The 20,797-nt window shown below is 44.5% G+C and overlaps 1 protein-coding gene across 1 annotated transcript in view; it reads right to left on the reverse strand.

Moving 5' to 3' along the window:
* The window catches only part of A2ml1 (alpha-2-macroglobulin like 1), a 40,771-nt gene extending 21,139 nt beyond the window's left edge, over positions 1–19,632 (reverse strand). Inside the window, 8 exon segments of the mRNA XM_028761123.1 lie at positions 2,003–2,202; positions 2,469–2,574; positions 4,506–4,627; positions 5,548–5,677; positions 12,740–12,921; positions 15,356–15,427; positions 15,430–15,542; positions 19,607–19,632. Coding sequence (XP_028616956.1) covers positions 2,003–2,202; positions 2,469–2,574; positions 4,506–4,627; positions 5,548–5,677; positions 12,740–12,921; positions 15,356–15,427; positions 15,430–15,542; positions 19,607–19,632 — 951 coding nt within the window.
* Positions 19,633–20,797: the final 1,165 nt, after the last annotated feature.

The raw sequence follows: 20,797 nt of genomic DNA on the forward strand, positions 1-20,797 counted from the left end.
TTGTGCTTCCCTAATGAAGCTGCTATGGATGTCAGTTTTCAGTTTGCTTTAAGAACAACGTAGTCCAGAAGCTGGGCAATAGTGGTGCGTGCCTTTAACCCCCACACTCGGGAGGCAGAGGCAAGTGGATCTCTAATGTCAATGCCAACCTGGTCTATAGAGCCAATTTCAGGAGAGGCAGGGCTACACAGAGAAATCTTGACTCAAACAAACAAATAGACAGTATACGTTCTAGGGCTGGAAGGTCCCGGAACTCGCAGAAAGGTAGAAGGAAAAAACAAATCACAGAGTTGTTCTCTGGTCTCTGTATGCTCACCAAACACACACACACACACACACACACACAGAGAGAGAGAAAGAGAGAGAGAGAGAGAGAGAGAAAGAGAGAGAGAGAGAGGGGAAGGAGGAGGAGGAGGAAGAGGAGGAGGAGGAGAGAAGAGACAGAGAGACAGACACAGAGACAGACAGACAGAGATTGTATTATGTGTGACTGTGTATATACGTGGCAATGAAGGAGTGGGCACACAGCTCAATGGTAGAGGGCGCACAGCTCAATGGTAGAGTGCTTGCTGAGTTCAAGCCTCGGCACTAGCAACAGTCAAGTCAAATTAAAAGCTGAGCAATGGACCACAGAGTGAAACTCTTTCTGAGTCCCACAGTCTCCCTCCTTCCCTCCTATTCCCCGCCCCCCTTCAGCCCTGGCTAGCAACATTTTGGTTAATCCAGCATTTTGTTTGCCTACACAGTTACCCTGGGTTTCTTGTTCAAAACTTCTCTGTCTTCAATCTCCCCCCCCCCCCATGCCTTGTTTTATTTCAAGATGATGAGATACAGTTGCCAGGAGGTATGTGCAAATACTGAACACATCACAGCGTCCAGTCTTCATGGCTTCTGAGGTACAGTGAATTGTAACTGAGGTATGTGTTAAGAATTAAATGTGTGGCCGGGCAGTGGTGGCACACGCCTTTAATCCCAGCACTTGGGAGGCAGAGGCAGGTGGATTTCTGAGTTCCAGGCTAGTCTGGTCTACAGAGTGTGTTGTGTTCCAGGACAGCCAGGGCTACACAGAGAAACCCTGTCTCGAAAAACAAAACAAAAAAAAAAATTAAATGTGTGCTGCATGAAAAAAAAATAATTGAAAAAAAAGACTAAATATCTTTCATTCTTTTGGCTTTTTGAGACTGGACATTGCTGTGGAGGTCAATCTGATCTTGTATTTGCAATTGATCCATCTGCCTCTGCCTTCTTAATACTGAAATTACAAGCATAAAGCACATGCCTAGCTGGGTTTTGTTGTTCGTTGAGATGGGATTTGTGTAGTTCAGGCTATCATTGAACTCTCTACGTGGCCAAGAATGATCTTCGTCTTAGTTAAGGTTTCCATTGCTGCGAAGAGACACCATGACCAAGACATCTCTTAAAAGGCAAACATTTATCTGAGTCTGGCTTACAGATTCACAGGCTTAGTCCATCATCATCGCAGGCATAGCAGGAAGTACGGCAGCAGGCAGGCAGACATGGTGCTGTAGAAGGAGCTGAGAGTTCTACATTTTGATCTAAAGGCAATCAGGAGAGACTGGCATTCTCAGGCAGCTAGAAAGAATCTCTCTTCTGCAATGGGTGAAACCTGAGCATAGGAGGAAACCTCCAAAGACATCCCCACAGTGACACACTTCCTCCAACAAGGCCACACCTCCTAACAGTACACTCCCTGTGGGACAAACATATTCAAATCACTACCTTCCACTCTCTGGCCACCATGGGCTTGTTTAAACACATGAGTCTATAGGGACCACACCTATTCAAACCTTGAACTTCTGACCTCCTGAGTTTGGGGATTCTAGGTCTATACCACCATAACCAGCTTTCCAATGTCGTAACATGTCTGTAAAATTCTGCACTTATACACATGTCCTGTACTCCATCCCCACCCAGGCTGTCTCTCATCTCTGGCTAACCTCCCTCACAACATCCTCTGACAAGTCCTCATTTTCCAACTCACATAGTAGGAGAAGATGATTTCTTGGTCAGGGCTTACATCCTTTGGATCGATGGAATTGTCCACTAGTGCCTCCTGGGTCTGGCCACATCTCACCAGGCCTCTTGGCTACTGGATGCCCTAGAAGCTTCAGGTGGTTTTGTAGGAGGGATGTAGGTGTAGATGGGCATTTTGGTAGCAATGAAGGGGCAGAGAGAGAGGAACTACAGAGAAAAAGAAGAAGGGAAGGAGGGAAGGAGGGAGGGAGGAAGAGAGAGACATACACACAGAGGGGAAGAGAGAAAGAGAGAGAGAGAGAGAGAGAGAGAGAGAGAGAGAGAGAGAGAGAGAGAATGTCTGGATTATACATTGAAGAACTCCTAGAGTAAGGGCAGCCCAGCCCCTGGGCTGGAGAGTTCAGGGTAGAGGGTGAGGTAAGCCAGCCATACCTTGCAACAGGTAGATACTGAAGGATGCTGGGAGAACCTACAGGTCAGGTCCACTTTGGTATATAAACTAGGTTCCTCAGCTGCGTGTCCTGGATCTGAATCCCAACACTCTGAGTTATATACCAAAATTTTCAGTTGGAACTTACCCTGAAAGGAAGAGAAGAAAAAAGTAAGAGAGGGAAGAGGAGGAGAGGGGAGGGGGAGAGCAGAGGAGAGGAGGAGAAAGAGAGATATATGCTCTTAATCCCAGAGCTCTTCAATTCTCTCCAATTGTCATTTCTCAAGAAAGACAGATGAAAACTCGGCCTTTCACTAGAGGCCCAGCCAAGAACAGGTGAAGAATCCATGAAACGGTGTGTAGTGACATTGCAATATGGAAGCCAGGGCTAGGATGGCTGAATTATAGTTGTCGAGTCATGGGTAGTTGTGAGTGATAGACCTTCATAAGACTGGTGCCTGCTGGGTAGATAAGCATGGCCAAAGTTGTATTTTAGGGATAGGAAAACTAAGTATAGAGTATGAGGAGGTTGAAAAATAACTATTTCTGAATGTAACAATCATCTGAAGCCTAGAATAAAGACCTAGTTAAATTAGCTACAAGACGAATTATATGTGCTTGCTTAACTACCACGGCGGAACGACTGCCACAGTGGCTCTGATTGATCACATTGATCGTTGATCACATTCCTGCACCAATAGTTTTCACCAGGTAATTCTATAGCATCCTCTCTGCCTGACTATATGCCTACTACATAACTTATTGATGGCTACAGGATGTTAGCACATGCCGATCTGAGACTCAGGAAACTCCTGGTGGGCCAGCTCTGGATCTGCACGTCATACTGCTATAAGCATACACATGGGCTAGCAGGTTGGAATACGAGAGACAGGTGGAACACCAGCTTTCAGCCAGCAGCTCACAGACATATATGGAAATCCACTAAGATCATCTGCCCGACTGACCACTGTGGATGGACGAGCATCGAGTACTTTCTGTTCTATAGCAGTGACTGAGTGCTTCATGGCTTTCGCTGCACAGCCGTCCTGCTAATAACTGACATAATCAGCCTTCCTTACTGATCATCTAAAATCTGCAGGTCTCTTGGTGCTTGGATCACGAATGGTCCCCAAAGATCATATATTGAAGGCTTGGTTTCCAGCCTGTGGCACTTCTGGGAGGTGAAATAACCTTTAGGAAATAGACCCTGATGACAGGAAATGAGGTCATGAGAGAAGATATATTGACCCTACACACACACACGCACACGCACACACACACAGTTTCTGCCTTTCCATAGATTAAAAACTGAAACCATGAACCAAACTACATGTTTCCTCTTTTATCTTTTTATATTTATTTATTATGTACACATCGTTCTGCCCGCATGTATGCCTGAAGGTCAGAAGAGGGCACCAAACCTCATTATAGATGGTTGTGAGCCACTATGTGGTTGCTGGGAATTGAACTCAGGACCTCTGGAAGAACAGCCAGTGCTTTTAACCGCTGAGCCATCTCTCCAGCCCCAAATGTTTCCTCTTTTAAAGTCGGTTATTTTAGATGTTTTGTCAGAAAAGTGGAAAACTGACCGAGAGCCATTTTTACAAGAGGGAAAGGAAGGAGGAAGGCTTCGGTCAGATCCACTGCCCTCCTTGTTCAGACTTCATGTACAACATCAGTCAGAAATGAGGATGAACTTATTTTTGTTTGTTTGTTTGTTTGTTTGTTTTTGTTTTTTGAAACAGGATCTCTCTGTGTAGTCCCAGCTGTCCTGGAACTTAATCTATGAGCCCGCCTGGCCTCAAACTCAGAGACCCATCTCCCTACGCTGGGATTACAAGTATGCACCACCACAAGTATAGGAGTAGTGTGTAGTGGCTCAGATATGAGGATTTTCATTCCATTCATATTAAAAATAGGAAGACTCTAAGGAAAACCTTCTGTGAGGCCATCAAATGAATGTTTTGGAGTTATATGCCAAAGGAGAACTATAAAGAAAAATCTTGAGCCTTTCCTCCAGGGGAGGCTCCTCTCTGGCATGCTCCTCCCATCCCCCTGCGATTGGGGGGGCGGAGCTTACCTCCAGAGAACTGTCTGTGGAATACTAAGTGGCTGTGTCCAGTGTGAAGGGAGCAAGGACATTGTAGTCAACAGTTGGGCTCTGCTTGCTGGGTCCATTTACGCTGCAAATCGCCAGAAATACTGAATGGTTCTTGGGGAAAGAGTCATCATGGCTTCTAACTCTGACCTGAGGTTTGAAAGTTCTGAGGTTTCAAAGTCAGGTCAGGAGGAGGCTGGGGTATCAGGCAAAGTGAAGTGATAACAGAAAATCCAAGAACACATTCCAGGAAAAAGCCTATGAAAAGGCAGATGTGACTCAAGCTTGGAGAAACACATAAAAGTTGTTGGTTTTGGTTGGCTTTGGAAGTTCTTACAGAGCCCAGGCTGGCCTTGAATTCCTCGTGGAGCCAAGAATAAAACTGAATTTCTGATTCTCCTGCCTCTGCTTCCCAAGTGCTATGATTTCAGGCACACCCTGCCACGCCTGGAAAGTGGGATTCTGAGAGTCAAGTCCACATCTGGCTCTGTGCATGGTGAGCAATACTCTGACAGTTGAGCTACACATCCAGGCTAGAAACACACAGAGTGACATCCTGATGCAGAACTCGGTATACTGTACAGTTTGTGGGGCTTTCTACCTCTCTACTGTCCCAGGCCCTGAGGACACTGTCCCAGGCACTGAGGGTGTATGCATTATTTGCTTTAATTTCATTTAAATGTTGATTTCAGTAGGGTCTGGCTATATGTCCAGCTGGTCTTAAATTTGAGGGGCGTGTGTGTGTGTGTGTGTGTGTGTGTGTGTGTGTGATGTGCGCACCATGGCTTATAGGAGTTGATTCTCTCCTTCTATCATGTGGGCCTTAGGCATTCAATCTGTTCATTGGGCTTAGTGGCAGGTTCCTTTACCACGGAGCTATCTCGCTGGCCTCTCCCCTTTCTCTTTCCTTCTCCCTTTTCTTTTCTTTCCTTCCTCCTTCCCTTCCCTTCCCTTCCCTTCCCTTCCCTTCCCTTCCCTTCCCTTCCCTTCCCTTCCCTTCCCTTCCCTTCCTTTCCCCACCTACTACGTTCCTCCACACTGAAGGTGCCAAAGGCCTTGCCCTCAGCCACTGTCACTGTCAAGATGCCCAGCGTTGCCTCTGGTGCCAGTAGAAAGGGTAAGTCTACATTGCTGTGCTGGGATGTCTCTCCCAGCTACTGTGCAATCCTGTTGTTTGAGTGTGCTGTGTTCAATAAAGAGAAAGTTCACAACATGGCTGGATATGTGGCTTCCTGCTCTGTGTGATAAAAGCAGGGAACTAATTCTACCCATTGCTCCTCAGGCTTGGATCTAAGAAAAAGAGGTAGGGTTTGGAGAGATGACTCTGCAGCTAAGATCATCCAGGTTACTCTCCTAGAGGATCTGGGTTCGATTCCCAGCACTGACAAAGTGGTTCACGGCCATTTTTAACTCCATTCCCAGGGAATCCAATGCCCACCTCTGGCCTTCAAAGACACTAAAATAAAGATTATTTACAAAAAATAGTTCCCTGTATAATTTTTGATTTTATTATTGTAAATCCAGTCTCATTCAAGAGAAAGGGGGTCTTTGAGTTCTTGTAAGCGTTATCACTGGTTTCAGAAAGTAGACAGGTCTGAAAGGTCTGAAAGTTCTACTTTCCAGGAGTGTTTCCTGTGTTTAGTCTTTCAGGAGACCCAAAGCTGAGGGAATTGGTTGTAAACTGCCTAAAATATGGGTAATTCTGTAAAAAAAAAAAAAGTGAGGTACAGCCTTCTCACACTTTGAGACATTTCTTAAAGGGATTTGAGCTGCCAAGCTACCGAGTTTCTATGACGAAGGTGTTATTTTACCTGACACAGACAACACGTCTAGGCAAGTAAACAGTGCACAATCGTGTCACCAGAACCAGAGATTACGATCATAGCAGAGCTTGGTGTCCTTATCTACAGAGGTTTCTGTCTCAGTGGACTTAAGACCATGGGAAGAGCACGAGTGGGTGGACCTGTGGCTTCCTGGTGCTGGGGTAGAGTCCTGAAATTCTAAGCCATGATGAATAGTGCCTTTAACTTGGCACCAAGCTCTCATTCATCTTTTGTACCAGCCCCCAGGGAGAAGAACAGCTTCCGTTCCCCCCCACCCCCGTGAAGTACTGAAAACGGAAGCCAGAGCACAGGTTAGTACGCTGTAAGTACAACTGCACAGGGGAATCCTTTCCCTCCAACCATAGATCTCCTCTACCTGGTTGTTCTGTGCCCCAAGAAGAGTTAACACTGAGGTCAAAGACTCATCCAGGAGAGAAAGAGAGAGGTTTTCTCAGAGGGCTATAAATCTAAAAAGGTTTGAAGAAATGTGATTCCACTCCCCGAAGGAAAATGTTAGCATCCCAGACTCCTACACTTTAAACCTCCCCTCTGGAGCAAATCATCCCTTGACACCTTCTTTTGACACCTGGAAGCCTGTGGAGAGGAGGGACCTTACCTTCACTCATGCTAAAACAATTTTAAGTTTTAAAGTAGCCCACTAAAAGATCTTGTGCAGTGTTCTCTAAAGGTGGTTGGTAAATGAATGCTGACACCGTATGTTTGTAGTTACAGGCTCAGAGAAAGTACAGTCATTCCAAAGAGGAAACTAGTTTGCATCTAACGCCCCCCAATGGGATGGAATAAAAACAATGTACACCTTTGATTATTGAGAAAGGACCACGTAATTCTAACTCTCCCGAGACAGGAACACAAATGACATAAAGAAGGGACTGTGACACGTTTTCATGAACCCAAGAAGGGGCCAGCAGGATGAGTCAGTAGAGGCGTTTGCCGCCAAGCCTAGGACCTGAGTTCGATCCCCAGCACTCACAAGGTGGAAGGAGAGAACTGACTCCTTCAGGTTGTCTTCTGACCTCCACATGTACGTCCTGACTTTCACGTGTACACACGTAAAAATGTAATTTAAATAAAAACTTAAGGGCCAAGAGCTAAGATCAAAGTCACATAAGTTTCCCACAGACCTGAAGATATTTAGACAACCAGGAGGCAAATATCACTTTTATCACTATGCAAAGCCTCAGGATCTAGACAAAGACGCTCAGAAAGCAAAGTACTTTCTTAACACAGGGGTCAAGGGTCGGGAAAGAGGCCCATTAGCCAGAAGTGGCTGGGAGGAACTGAATGGAGCGTCATCAATTTATCTTGGCCATATTTTATTGTATTTACTTATTTATAGTGTGTATGTGGTACAGGTGTGTGTATATATGTATGTGCTTGTATGTGTGTGGTATATGTATGTGTTATGTGTTGTGTGCTTGTATGTGTGTGTGTATATGTGTGTTATGTGTGGGTGTATGTATGTGTGAGTGTGTATATGTGTGAGTGCATGTGTAGTATGAATGTGGTATGTGTGCATGCACTTGTGTGTGAGTGTGTATAGTGTGTGGTGTATGTGTGTAGTATGCGTGTGTGTGTGTGTGTGTGTGTGTGTAGCTCGGAGGACGGCTTTCAGAAGTTGGTTCTCTCCTTTTACCACATATGCCCCACAGACTGAAGAACTTGGGTCATCAGGCTTGGCAGCAAGCACATTTATTCACTGAGCCATCTCACTGGCCCATTTCAGCTGTATTCTAGCGCTCTGAGAGTAAAATACTGTGTTCTTTATTTACTTGAGAAGGTGGAGGTCTGAGTGTAAAATACTGTGTTCTTTGTTTATTAGAAGGTGGGGGTCTGAGTGTAAAATACTGTGTTCTTTATTATTTGACAGTGGAGGAGTGAGGTGGCATCTCATGCTGCTCGGGCTGTCTTCAACTCAGTAGGTAGCCTTGAACTCATTCTCCTGTCTTGTCCCAAGTATGAACTTACTGTGTTCTTTAAACTTGTCGCTTCTTCCTTGGCTTCTTGGTAAAATTCCTTTTGTTAATGTCAGTTCTAGACCTGTGTAGGTGGAATATGGAGGGAAAATCTTTTTAGAAGAGAAATCAAGCCTTAAAACAAAGCCCACAACCCTTTAAACAATCTGGGCAGAGGAGAGTCTAACAGAGGTAGCTAATGACCAACCTATAGGGGGCAGTAGAGTCTAAGCACTGGCTGAGACTGCCCCTGTAGTTTTGAAATCAAAACCCAATAGCATTATTAAACTCTGCTAAAGAAGAGATACAGACGAAAGGGAAGAGAAGCTAAAAGACTCTAAGCTGGGAAACAACGTAATTATGGCTGCCAGTCAGTAATAAGTACACAGGGAAAGGAACCTCTGAAGCCATGGAGACAGAAAACAGAAAAAATGCCCTTCTTGTATTTAAGTTCCACTCTAACAAACCGGGAGACTACGGTGGGGCATCCAATAGGTAAGGGCCAAAGCATGGAAAAACCACAACTTGCTCATAATAAGATCAAACCCATTATAAAAAGTTACTATCAGCATGTGACTTTGTGAGGGAGTGCTTGCCTACCATGGCTCAGCCTTGGTTCTATCTCCAGCAACACGAAAAATATAGGTTTTAGGAAAAGACAAAATGTTAAGGGCTGAGTTGGAGGAATACTGAAGTATATTTGCCTAGTTACCATACTTTTAATTTTCCACATTTAATGTTGCCAGAAGAAAGCTGACTACTTTATAAATAACCTTATTTATTATCTTGCCTCTTAATTTTTGTTTACTTGGGGTCTTTGTTTGTTTGTTTTGTTTTTCAAGACAGGGTTTCTCTGTGTAGCCCTGGCTGTCCTGGAACTCAGTATGAAGACCAGGCTGGCCTCGAACTCAGATATCTGCTTGCCTCTGTCTCCTGAGTTTTGGTATTAAAGGCATTTACAACCTTTAATTAAGAGGCGTTGCCTTTTAATTTGTATAAAATAGCAGAAGTGCATACTCTTACTTTTCCTTTTAATAAGTAAACCCTGTTCTTTCTCTCCCAACCCCTGAACTACATGTCTTTTTTTTCCCTTTTCCTTCTCTTTCTTGCTCTGCTCGCTCCAGCCCCCCTCCCCTTCCGCCCCTGCTCGCTTTGGGCCCCACTTGCTCCAGACCCGCTTTCTGGCCCAAAGTACACTGTAGCTGTCTTCAGACACCCATATGAAGGCATCAGATCCCATTACAGATGGTTGTGAGCCACCATGTGGTTGCTGGGAATTGAACTCAGGACGTCTGGAAGAGCAGTCTGTGCTCTTAACCGTTGAGTCATCTCACCAGCCCTGAACTACATGTCTTAACATTTGAACTGCAAAGCCAAATTATTATTTCTGAAAAGAAAGTCTTTAGATTTTTTTGTTTAGATTTATTTATTTATTTATTTAAGCATTCATTTGTTTACATCTCAAATGATATCCCTTCCTGGTTAACCCTCCATAAATAATCCCATCTCACATCTGCCTGTCCCCCTCCCTTTTGCCTCTGTGAGGGTGTTCTCCCACCCACCCTTTCCCACTCCACTGCTCCAGCAGGGGCATCAAACCTTCACAGGACCAAGGGCCTCTCCTCCTATTGATGCCAGACGAGGCCATCCTCTGCTATATATGTATCTGGAGCCATGAATCCCTCCTTGTACATTCCTTGGTTGGCTGTCTCGTCCCTGGGAGCACTGGGTGGTCCAGCCAGCCAACATTATTCTTCCCGTGGGGTTGCAATCCGTCTCCACTCCTCCAGTCCCTCTGCCCACTCCCTCACCAGGGTCACCGAGCTCAGTCTGATGGTTGGCTCCAAGCACTCACATCTGCATCGGTCAGTTGCTGGCAGAACCTACCAAAGGAACAGCCACACTGGGTTCCTGTCAGCAAGCGCCTCTTGGCAACAGCAACAGTGTTGGGGTTTGGTACCTGCAGACAGTATAGATCCCCAAGGTGGTCGGTCCCTGGATAGTTCTTCCTTCCGTCTCTGCCCCATTTTTTGTTCCTGTCTTTCCTTTGGACAGGAACATTTCTGGGTTAATAACTTTGAGATGGGTGGGTGTCCTCATCCCTTGACTGGGGACTGTTTCTACCTACTGGAGGTGGTCTCTCAGGTTCTACCTCTCCTTCACTGTGCATTTCAGCTAAAGTCATCCCTGTTGGGTCCTGGGAGGCTCTGGCTTCCTTGGTGTCTGGGATTCTCCAGTGGCTGCCCCAGTTCCCCATCCTTCACAGCCACATATTTTATTCCGTTTCCTGACCCTCTGTACCTCTCTCCCATCCCCTCCAGTTCCTGATACTGCACCTGTTATTTCTTCCCCCTCCTTTCTCTCTCTCAGGTCCTCCCCTCCCTCTACCTCCCACGATCATCCTGTTCCTCCCTAAATGTAGGACTGAAGCATCCACATCCTGGTCTCCCTTCCTCCTAAGCTCCATACGGTCTGTGGGTTGCATCGTGAGCATTGTGAGCTTTGGAGCTAATATCTACTTATCAGTGAGCACATACCATGTGTGTTCTTTTGTGTCTGGGTTACCTCACTCAGGATGATATTCTCTAATTTGAATGGATGTGAATTTCGTGAAGTCGTTTTTAATAGCTGAGTAGTATTCCAATGTGTAAATGTATCACATCTCTGTACTCATTCTTCTGTTGAGGGACGTCTAGGTTGTTTCCAGCTTCTGGCTATTATAAATAAGGCTGCTATGAACATAGTGGAGCATGTGTCCTTGTTATATGTTGGAGCATCTTTTGGGTATATGCCCACTGGTATAGCTGGGTCTTTGTATATTAAATATACAAAGAAGTCAAGAAGTTAGATTCCAGAGAGCCATTAAAAATGGAGTACAGAGCTAAACAGAGAATTCTCAACTGAGGAATCTCGAATGGTTGAGAAGCACTTAAAAAAATATTCAACATTCTTAGTCATCTGGGAAATGCAAATCAAACCAACCATGGATTCCACCTCACACCAATCAGAATGGCTAAGATCAAAAACTCAGGTGACAGCGAATGCTGGTGAGGATGTGGAGAGAGAGGAATAATTCTCCATTGCTGGTGGGACTGCAAACTGATAACACCACTTTGGAAATCAATCTGGCAGTTCTTGAGACAATTAGATTTATTTATTTTATGTGTATGAAATTTTGCCTGCATGTAGGTGTATGCACACATCACTCATGAATCACGCTCACACAGTGTCTGCTGAGATCAGAAGAGTGTGTCGAATCACCTGGGACTGAAGTTACAGTTGGCTGTGAGCTGCCAAGTGAGGGGTGGGAATTGAACCCTGGTCCTCTGGAACAGCAGCAATGCCTCTTAACCACTGAGCCATCTTGTAGCCCAACAGGTATTATTATTATTATTATTATTATTATTATTATTATTATTATTTTGGTTTTTCGAGACAGGGTTTCTCTGTCTAGCCCTGGCTGTCCTGGAACTCACTCTGTAGACCAGGCTGGCCTCGAACTCAGAAATCCGCCTGCCTCTGCTTCCCAAGTGCTGGGATTAAAGGCATGCGCCACCACTGCCCGGATCAATAGGTCTTTTTAAACATAAGCAAATGCAGCCATCTTTGGGGAATGTTATCCTAACTGATTTGTGGATGTAAGGCTGGAACCTGGCTTCCCACCTATGCGGCTTCCCACACTAACTTCGTGTTTGGGGTGTGGTGCCTGAGGCTAGTACTCCTTCCTGCACTGGTTCTACAGCCGGCATCCCCGCAGCCCCTTCTCTACATTCTCCACCGCCGTTTGAGCACCTTTCCCTCTTCTGGGCTGAATTCTTACCTTATCCTCCACTGGAATGAGGTTGCCGCTCATAGATAACTCTGAAGACACTAGAAAAGAAGTAGGTATCCTTAGCAAAGAGGGTTTCCCGTATCAGAATCTCCCTCCGCCTGTTTTATTTCCTCACACGTATTTCTGAGTCAGGAAAACCCCGTTAGGCTGTGGAGAGGGGAGGTTGTTTTATTTGTTTAGTATGAGAGAAAGGTGAAGCCCACAGTTTCTCAGTTTCTCTCCAGGGCTCCTGAGTGTGAGACCTCAGAGTGGAATGCCTCGAAAAATAAAAATGAACAGAAGAACGGGGTTCCAGCCAAACACTAGACACGTTCTCACCCATAAGAACCATTAACCCAACTACAGGTGATACATCACCCCCTGGGAGATACCGTACCTTTGTGTTAGACACGGGGAAGCACCAGCAACTCCACTCATATGCTTACTAAAATAAGACTCACAATCAAGCCAGAAAACTTCATCCCATCAACTTCCTGGTCTCTCTCCATATTCTGTAAGCCTGCTATCCAATGCACAAACCTCCATCACTATGCACTGACATTTCCCTGGCCTTGTCTGTCCCTGGGCACACATGCAAGCACACAGTACCCTGCTGGCCTGGGTGTAGACTAGTTTGTCAGTCTGCACAAATGTGCCATTCCCTTGCCTCTGAATTAAAACTTCTTTCTCCTCCTTGAAGCTGAGGTTGTTTCCAACTCCTGACACACAAATGATAGCCACCTCCTCCATGCCACCAGCAGGTGGAGGGACCTCAGCAGAAGAGGAGAACCCTAGAGAAGAGTAGGGGTGCTGGGAGGACATAATCAACAGTCTTGACCTGGCAGTGAGAGAACAGATGGTGAAGTCAAACAGAGGCAGAAAGAGTATTAAGACAGCACTTGATCTTAGTGCCTGAGCTGTTGGTGTTCTGTTCAGGAAGTTGGCCCTGTACCAATGCGTTCAAGGCTATTCTCCACTTTCTCTTCATTTTGATTTAGTGTGTCAGGTTTCACGTTGATGTCTTTGATCCAGTTGGACTTGAGTTTTGTGCAGAATGATAAGTATGGGTCTATTTGCATTCTTCTACATGCAGATATCCAGTTACACCAGAACCATTTGCTGAAGATGCTTTCTGTTGTCCATTGTTTGGTTTTGGCTTCTTTGTCAAAGATCAAGTGTCTGTAGTCTTCTGGGTCTTTGATTCTATTCCATTGATTAACCTGTCTGTTTTTATGCCAATCCCATGTTTGCTTGTTTGCTGGTTTTGTTGTTATTTATCACTATTGCTCTGTAGTACAGCTTGAGATCAGGGATGGCGATAACTCCAGAAGTTCTTTTATTGTTCGAGATTGCTTTAGCTATCCTGGGTTTTGTTTGTTTGTTTGTTTGTTTTTCCATGTGAAGTTAAGAATTGCTCTTTCAAGGTCTGTAAGAATTGAGTTGAAATTTTGATGGGAATTGTATTGAATCTGTAGATTGCTTTTGGTAAAATGTCCATTTTTACTTATGTTACTCCTACCTATCCACGAGCATGGGAGATCTTTCTATCTTCTGGGACCTTCTTGAGCTTCTTTCTTGAAAGACTTGAAGTTCTTGTCATACATGTCTTTCACTTGCTTGGTTAGTTACTCAAAGATATTTTATATTATTTGTGGCTATTGTGAAGGGTGTTGTTTTCCTAATTTCTTTCTCAGCTCATTTATCATTTGTATAAAGGAGGGCTACCACTAATGTCTTTTTTTTTTTTTTGAGTTAATTTTGTATCCAGCCCTTTCGCTGAAGGTGTTTATCAGCAGTAGGAGTTCTTCGGTTGAATTTTGGAGATCACTTATGTATGCTATTATATCATCAGTGAATAATTACAGACAAATGAATAGAACTAGAACATATCATCCTGAGTGAGATAATCCAGACCCAGAGAGACATGAATGGTATGTACTCACTTATAAATGGATATTATTAGCCATAAAGTACAGGATATCTACGCTACAATCCACAGACCCAAAGAAACTACGTAACGAAGAAGACCTAAGGGAGGATGCTGGAATCTTACTCAGAAGGGGAAATAAAATAGATACGTGAAGTGGATGGAGAGAGGGGACTGGTTGGGAGGTGAGAGGTAGGAGAAGAATGGGGGTGAGGATCGGGTGTAGGGAGAGCTGGGAGAGAGAACGGAATTCAGTGTTGGGGGGAGGCATCTCTGGGACAAGCCGGAGACCTCGGACAGGGGAGGCTTCTAGGAAATATGGGGGTGACGCTGGCTTAAGCGCCTATCAGCAGGTGGCCTGAGGTCTCCACCTCCTGTAGTCAGGCGAAACTTCCAGTGGAGGAAAGGCTACCAACATACCCACAAAACCTTTGGTTCAGAATTTGTCCTGCCTACAGGATTTGCAGGGATAAAGAATGAGCAGGGATTGGGCTGGAGAGATGGCTCAGAGGTTAAGAGCATTGGCTGCTCTTCTGGAGGTCACGAGTTCAAATCCCAGCAACCACATGGTGGCTCACAACCATCTGTAATGAGATCTGATGCCCTCTTCTGAAGACAGCGACAGTGTACTCACATACATAATAAAAATAACTAAATCTTTAAAAAAAAATGATCAGGGATTGAGGGAATGGCCAACCAATGACTGGACCACAAAGACTCAATCACCAACCAAAAGCACACATGGGATGGACCTAGGCTCCCTATACATATGTGGCAGATATGCAGTTTGATCTGGGTCCCCCAACAACTGGAGTGGGAGGGGACTGTCCTGCCTTTGGATTTCTTTCCCCTATCTAAGCTGCCTTTTCTGGTCTCAATGGGAGAGGTCCTGCCAAGGGTTGATCTGCCAGGGTGGGTTGGTACCCATGATGGGGGCACCTCTTCTCCTCAGAGAAGAGGAGGGTGGGTGAAGGAGAGAACATGAGGGTGGGACTGGGAGGGGAGGAGGGAGGGAGTCTGCAATCAGGTTGAAAAGTGAATAAAGAAAATGAATAGAAAAAATGACAACATTTGAAGAAGAAAAGCAGGATTAGAGGTTAGGGATGAACTGAAATCAATTCAAGGGCAAGGGAATTGTGAGTAAGCTCCCACCCGGACTGAAGTTTAAGGGAGACAAAATCAAAAACCCAGCTGAAGCTCTGTAGCAGGAACCATATTTGAAGTCAGACTGAGGAGCAGCCTGGGAGGAGACCTGGAAGAGAGGGATTAGTTTTACGGTCTAGTCTTACTTTTTTCACTCTTTGAATATGAGGTACAGTGGAAGTTCTTCTTCAATCCAAACTGTTCTAGCAATTTCTGTGTCTTGTGATCTCCAGGGTAATAGTGAATTTTACATCACAGTTCCCAGGCCTCAGATCCAAACGAAACTTCTGAGTGGAGAGGAAGGCAAGCTGGGCTGGTATTGTTACCAAGTACTTTTTTCTACTAAGAGGAAAAAAAAGTTCAGAACAGCAGTGATTCATTCATCAATGAAAAGCCAATCTCTTCCTTTAGAAGCATCCAGCATTGAGCTAGGCTGAATTAGACCCTGCCTTCATGAGCCTTATTTTTTATAGTAAAGGAGAAAGAGACACACAGCCCCTGTCTCAGTGCCAAGTTCTAAACCCCCCACTTCCCAGTGGCGATCACTGAAACCCAAGTGTGGCTGGAGTATTAAGGATGAAGGTAGGTCTGCCACAGAGAACAGGATACAAAGAGTCCACACATTTTCACACTTTAACAGAGTCTTCTTGTTGTTAAACTCAAGTTTAGTGTTTCAGATTTTCATTGTAGGAAAAGAATAAAGGAAAAAGAAGAAACAGAAAGTAAACTGTGGGTTTGTCTTCTCTTGTTTATGCTTAAGAAAGACAGGAAAAAAAAAGGAAAGCCATCAGCCTCCAGTCAGCTCTGACAACCATGACTCACAGAAAGAGCCTGCTGCCACCACTAGGACCAGTGTTTCCAATAGGAGTGGGGCCTGCATCTCTGAATGAGTCAGAGTCCTCAGGATCAGCAATCAGGAATTCTGATGTTCCCCACACTTCAATCCTAAACACCCAGGCTAGTAGAGCAGGGCAGAGCCACTGGTCCTCGACTCTTTAGAGTATTCCTCATGGTTCAGCCAGTCCTCAGCACCAGTTTTGAGATAGGCTGAGTATTCCCGGAACACAAGCTGCAGAACACATCCTGTGCACCTTTCATTTCTCAGTTCATTTCAAATTCACGTTGCCCCTTGATCTCCTTCACCTCTGCATCATTTTACTCAGCACATGGGGAACACAGACACCCCATCAGTGCAGGGTGTCAAATGGAGCCTTGGGTGATGGCTCATGCCACAAAGCCCAGCACTTTAGGGAGGAGGATCAGAAATTTGCCAGCCTTGACTGAATTTAAAATTTGACGCCATGGACTACATGACATCCGGTCTAAAAAAGGAAAAGGAAAGAAAAGAAAGAAAGGGGGAGAGAGAGAAAAAGAGAGAGACAGAGACAAAGACAGAAAGACAGAGAGAGACAGAGATATCAAGGGAGAGTGGGAAGGAGAGAGGAAAGCAATGGTCCTTTATTAAATTAGGAACTTCTGTTTTTCCTTCAAGATGCCTGGTATATGTGTTTCCGGCCATCCAATCCAGGAGTCTGTACATGTTAAGCAAGCACACTATCAGCTAAGCTAGCTCCATTTTCAACCCCTAGTTTGGGGTTTTTAAAGTTTCAATGTTTCTTAGTATCAGTGTGACTGTGTGGAAATAAGGACATACATAGGTCTGGAGAAAATAATACATCCTGTAGCCTGCTGTGAGCAATTTGGCCACAGGCAGCAAAAGTCTTTAAGATGTGCATGTTCTTTGCCTTCGCATCTCCTAGTCTGGGAACACATCTTACTGGGGGAGGCAGGAGGAGATGCAGCCACCTCATTTCTTCTGTGTTCTTTATGATACAGGTTGTATGGGCTATGTAAATCAGTGAGGATATTTTCCTGGTCCAACGTCTGACCCATAGCAAAGCAACTTAAACAAATAAAGGCTTCTGGAAACTAGGCACTTTGGACATGAAGAAAGAATGGAAAGAACAAGGGAACTGGGAAGCTCTGGTTCAATGAAGACAATCCTGGCCAAATCTCATTCCACCTTTTAATGAGAGGGACTCAGTCTACTGCCCTGCGCATCTGTGGAGAGACGTGTTCATTTCCAGGGGCAAGTACTATTTTCTTAATTTGGTTTCATTTCACATACAAAATGGTGCTGGGTATTCAATAAAAAAAAATAGCATCTGCAGGCTTGGCTATAGCTCAGTGACAGAATGCTTGCCTCCCATGTAAAATGTCCAAGATTCAATCCCAGTGCTGAAAAAAAATTATAAAAAGTGGTTGCTGTGATGGCAAATGCCTGTAATTCCAACTATTCTGGAGGTTAAGGCAGGACAGTTGTAGGTCTCGGGCTAGCCTATATATAGTCTGGACTATATAGTGAGACCCTGCCTCAAAGTAATTTTCTATTTATATTTGTTTATCTATTTGGTGGGGAGCTGGGGTAGGGAACATGTCCCAGTATGTTATTCAAAGTCAAAGGACAACTTTCAGAAGTCCGTTCACTCCTTCCACCATGTTGGTCTGGAGATTGAATTCAGGTCATCAGGTTTGGCAACCAGCAGTCTTGCTGTCTAAGCCTTTTCACTGCCCTCAAATGCAATTTTCAAATGGGGGGGGGAGTGTTGAGGATGTACCGCAGAGGTAGATCAGAGGTAGATATCTTAACTCACATGTACATACTTTGGTTTCTATACCACTCTAACAACAAAAACAGGAATTAAAAAAAAAACATAACAATGTATACCAAAAGAGTAAAACAGCAACTGTTTCCTTTCTGAAAATACAAGGTAGTCAACAGTATCAGACTCAAAGACATCCTAGATATCACCGCTACTAAAGGAAGACTTTAAAATATATAGAAATTGTATGTTAAAAGATCTAATGATGGGGTGGAGAGATGGCTCAGCAGATAAGAGCACTGACTGCCCTTCCAAAGGTCCTGAGTTCAATTCCCAGCACCCACATGTTGGCTCACAACCATCTATAATAAGATCTGGTGCCCTCTTCTGGTTTATCTGAAGACAATAAAATAAATGAACCTTTAAAAAAAAAGATCTAATGAAAAATATGGGTCACATGCATGAACAGGTAGGGAATTTTCAAAAGAAAAATGGAAGTTACAGAATCTAGAAAATAGAAACACAGGTGGGCATGAGGCTATGGGTTCAACCTCAGCTGGAGGAAAGAGGAGGAGGAGGAGGAGGAGGAGGAGGAGGAGGAGGAGGAGGAGGAGGAGGAGGAAGGGTTGGGAGGAGGAGGAAATGGTAAACAACATGAGAGATGAACAGCTTCCACAAGCCCATCTAGCTCATGAAACAATCCGTCACGGAGGATGTAAGGCCACAGAAATGATCCAAAGTTAGTGAGGAAGAACAGAGCAAGAGACACCGAGCAGAGTCCCCGGGTGCTGCAGGACAAAGTCATAAGCGGCTTGTAGGAAGCTTGGGAGAAGAGAGAAAGAAGCAACAGAAGAGCTGTCTAGGGACTGGGGAGGTAGCTCAGGTGGTAGAGAGCTCGCTGAGCACAACCTTGGGTTCAGTCCCCAGCCTAGAGTAAAACTGGATGTGCTGACAAATGCCTGTACTTAACTCCAGCACCCAAGAGGCATAGGCAGGAGGGTCAAGAGTTCAAAATCGTCCTCCTTTATTTACGGAATGAGTTCAAGGCTAGCCTGGGAAATGTGAGACCCTGTCCCTAAATAATAAATAAATAAGTGTTTGAAGCGTGAGACTCTTGATGTAACAACGGCAGATGTCAAACAAGTTCACGAGTCACAGAGACTTTCAAAGATAAATATCAAAATAAAATATACCTAAACACATATTCAAACTGTTAGAAAGAGAGAGAGAAAGAGAGAGAGCGCGCTAAACAGGAACTCTCAAAGGTGATCATGGAAGACAGATATATTACATATAAATACAGGAAGATAAGAACTCAAGCTACGGCCTCGGGGGTCAGGATGGGCAGCAAGATGGCTTCTGCCAGCAAGGTCGTGCAGGTAGCAAAGCCACATGCTCCATTAATAAGGTTCCCTAACAGAAGAGATAACAGTGCCTCAGAAGCTTTGGGATGCTGTGCTACCCTCCCATATCTCTGTAAATGCATTGCATTCAAAAGGAAGTATGACCCCAGATTTGCTGATACATCAGGGACCATCAGACACTGCAGAAAAAATAAAAACATTACCTCTGAAATACAGAAGAAAACTTACATTTCAAGAAGAAATGGGCCGGGCTGTGGTGGCGCACGCCTTTAATCCCAGCACTTGGGAGGCAGAGGCAGGTGGATTTCTGAGTTCGAGAGTTCAAGGCTAGCCTGGTCTACAGAGTGAGTTCCAGGACAGCCAGGGCTACACAGAGAAACCCTGTCTCGAAAAACCAAACCAAAAAAAAAAAAGAAGAAGAAGAAGAAATGGAATTTACCCAGTATGGAACTCCAGAGTGATCATCACGGCTGCTGTTCATCCTCAGAAGGATTATCTCTACAATAAAGGACTTCCAAAATGTCAAATGAAAAATCATATATTAAACAACCTTAATAAATATTCTGCAAGAAGAATGAAGTGTAGAAACTCCAGGTGGTCCCTTGTATCTCCTATGTTATGTAACTTGGTCAGCTTCTCCTCAAGCAGACCTGCACACTTATTAAAGTCAACATTTTAAAATGCTAACCTGTTAACTTATTCATGATTGTGTAATGTTACCAGTGATGAACTATTAAAAGCACATAATGTTTTCAAAAAAGAATTTAAGCTACCTCATGTGGCCATCTAACCCATATTTCCATTTCCATGAGAAACAACATAAGCCAGAAAGACACAAGTATAACATTTAAATGATGAAAGAAAAGAAGCTAGGAAATCCAACATTCTGTGTATCTTCCTACTATGAGAGGAAGAAAAATGATTTTATTTTCTGTGTACAAATGCTTTGCTGTCTGTATGTCTCTATAGTACATGTGTGCCTGGGGCATCCTCTGGAACTGCAGCAACAGACGCTGATGAACCACCATGTGGGTGCTGGAAATTGAAACCAGATCCTCTGCAGGAGCGGCCTGCAGGGCTAAGGATCAAGGGTGTTCTTAACCAGAAAAAACAGGATTTTAAAAAAAGAATTATTTATTTATTTTACGTTTGTGAGTACACTGTCGCTGTTTTCAAACACACGAGAAGAGCGCATTGGATCCCATTACAGATGGTTGTGAGCTACCATGTGGTTGCTGGGAATTGAATTCAGGACCACTGGAAGAGCAGTCAGTGCTCTGAACCCCTGAACCATCTCTCCAGCCCCCTGGAAAAATATTTTTTAAGACAGTGGGGAAAAGAAGAAGAAGAAAAGGAGGAAAAGGAAAGGGAAGGGAAGGGAAAGGGAAGGGAAGGGAAGGGAAGGGGAGGGGAGGGGAGGGGAGGGGAGGGGAGGGGAAGGGAAGGGAAGGGAAGGGAAAGGGAAGGGAAGGGAAAGAGAAAGGGAAGGGTAGGGAAGGGAAGGGAAGGGAAGGAAAGGTAAGGAAAGGAAAGGAAAGGAAAGGAAAAAGAGAATTTATTGCCAATAGTAATATTAAAGGAAACACTTAAGTCAGAAATATGCAGGTTTTGGGCTAATTGTGACTCAAAG

This window comes from Grammomys surdaster, unplaced genomic scaffold, assembly GCF_004785775.1.
Source record: "Grammomys surdaster isolate TR1022 unplaced genomic scaffold, NIH_TR_1.0 126660, whole genome shotgun sequence".
In the NCBI taxonomy this organism is placed as follows: Eukaryota; Metazoa; Chordata; class Mammalia; order Rodentia; family Muridae; genus Grammomys; species Grammomys surdaster.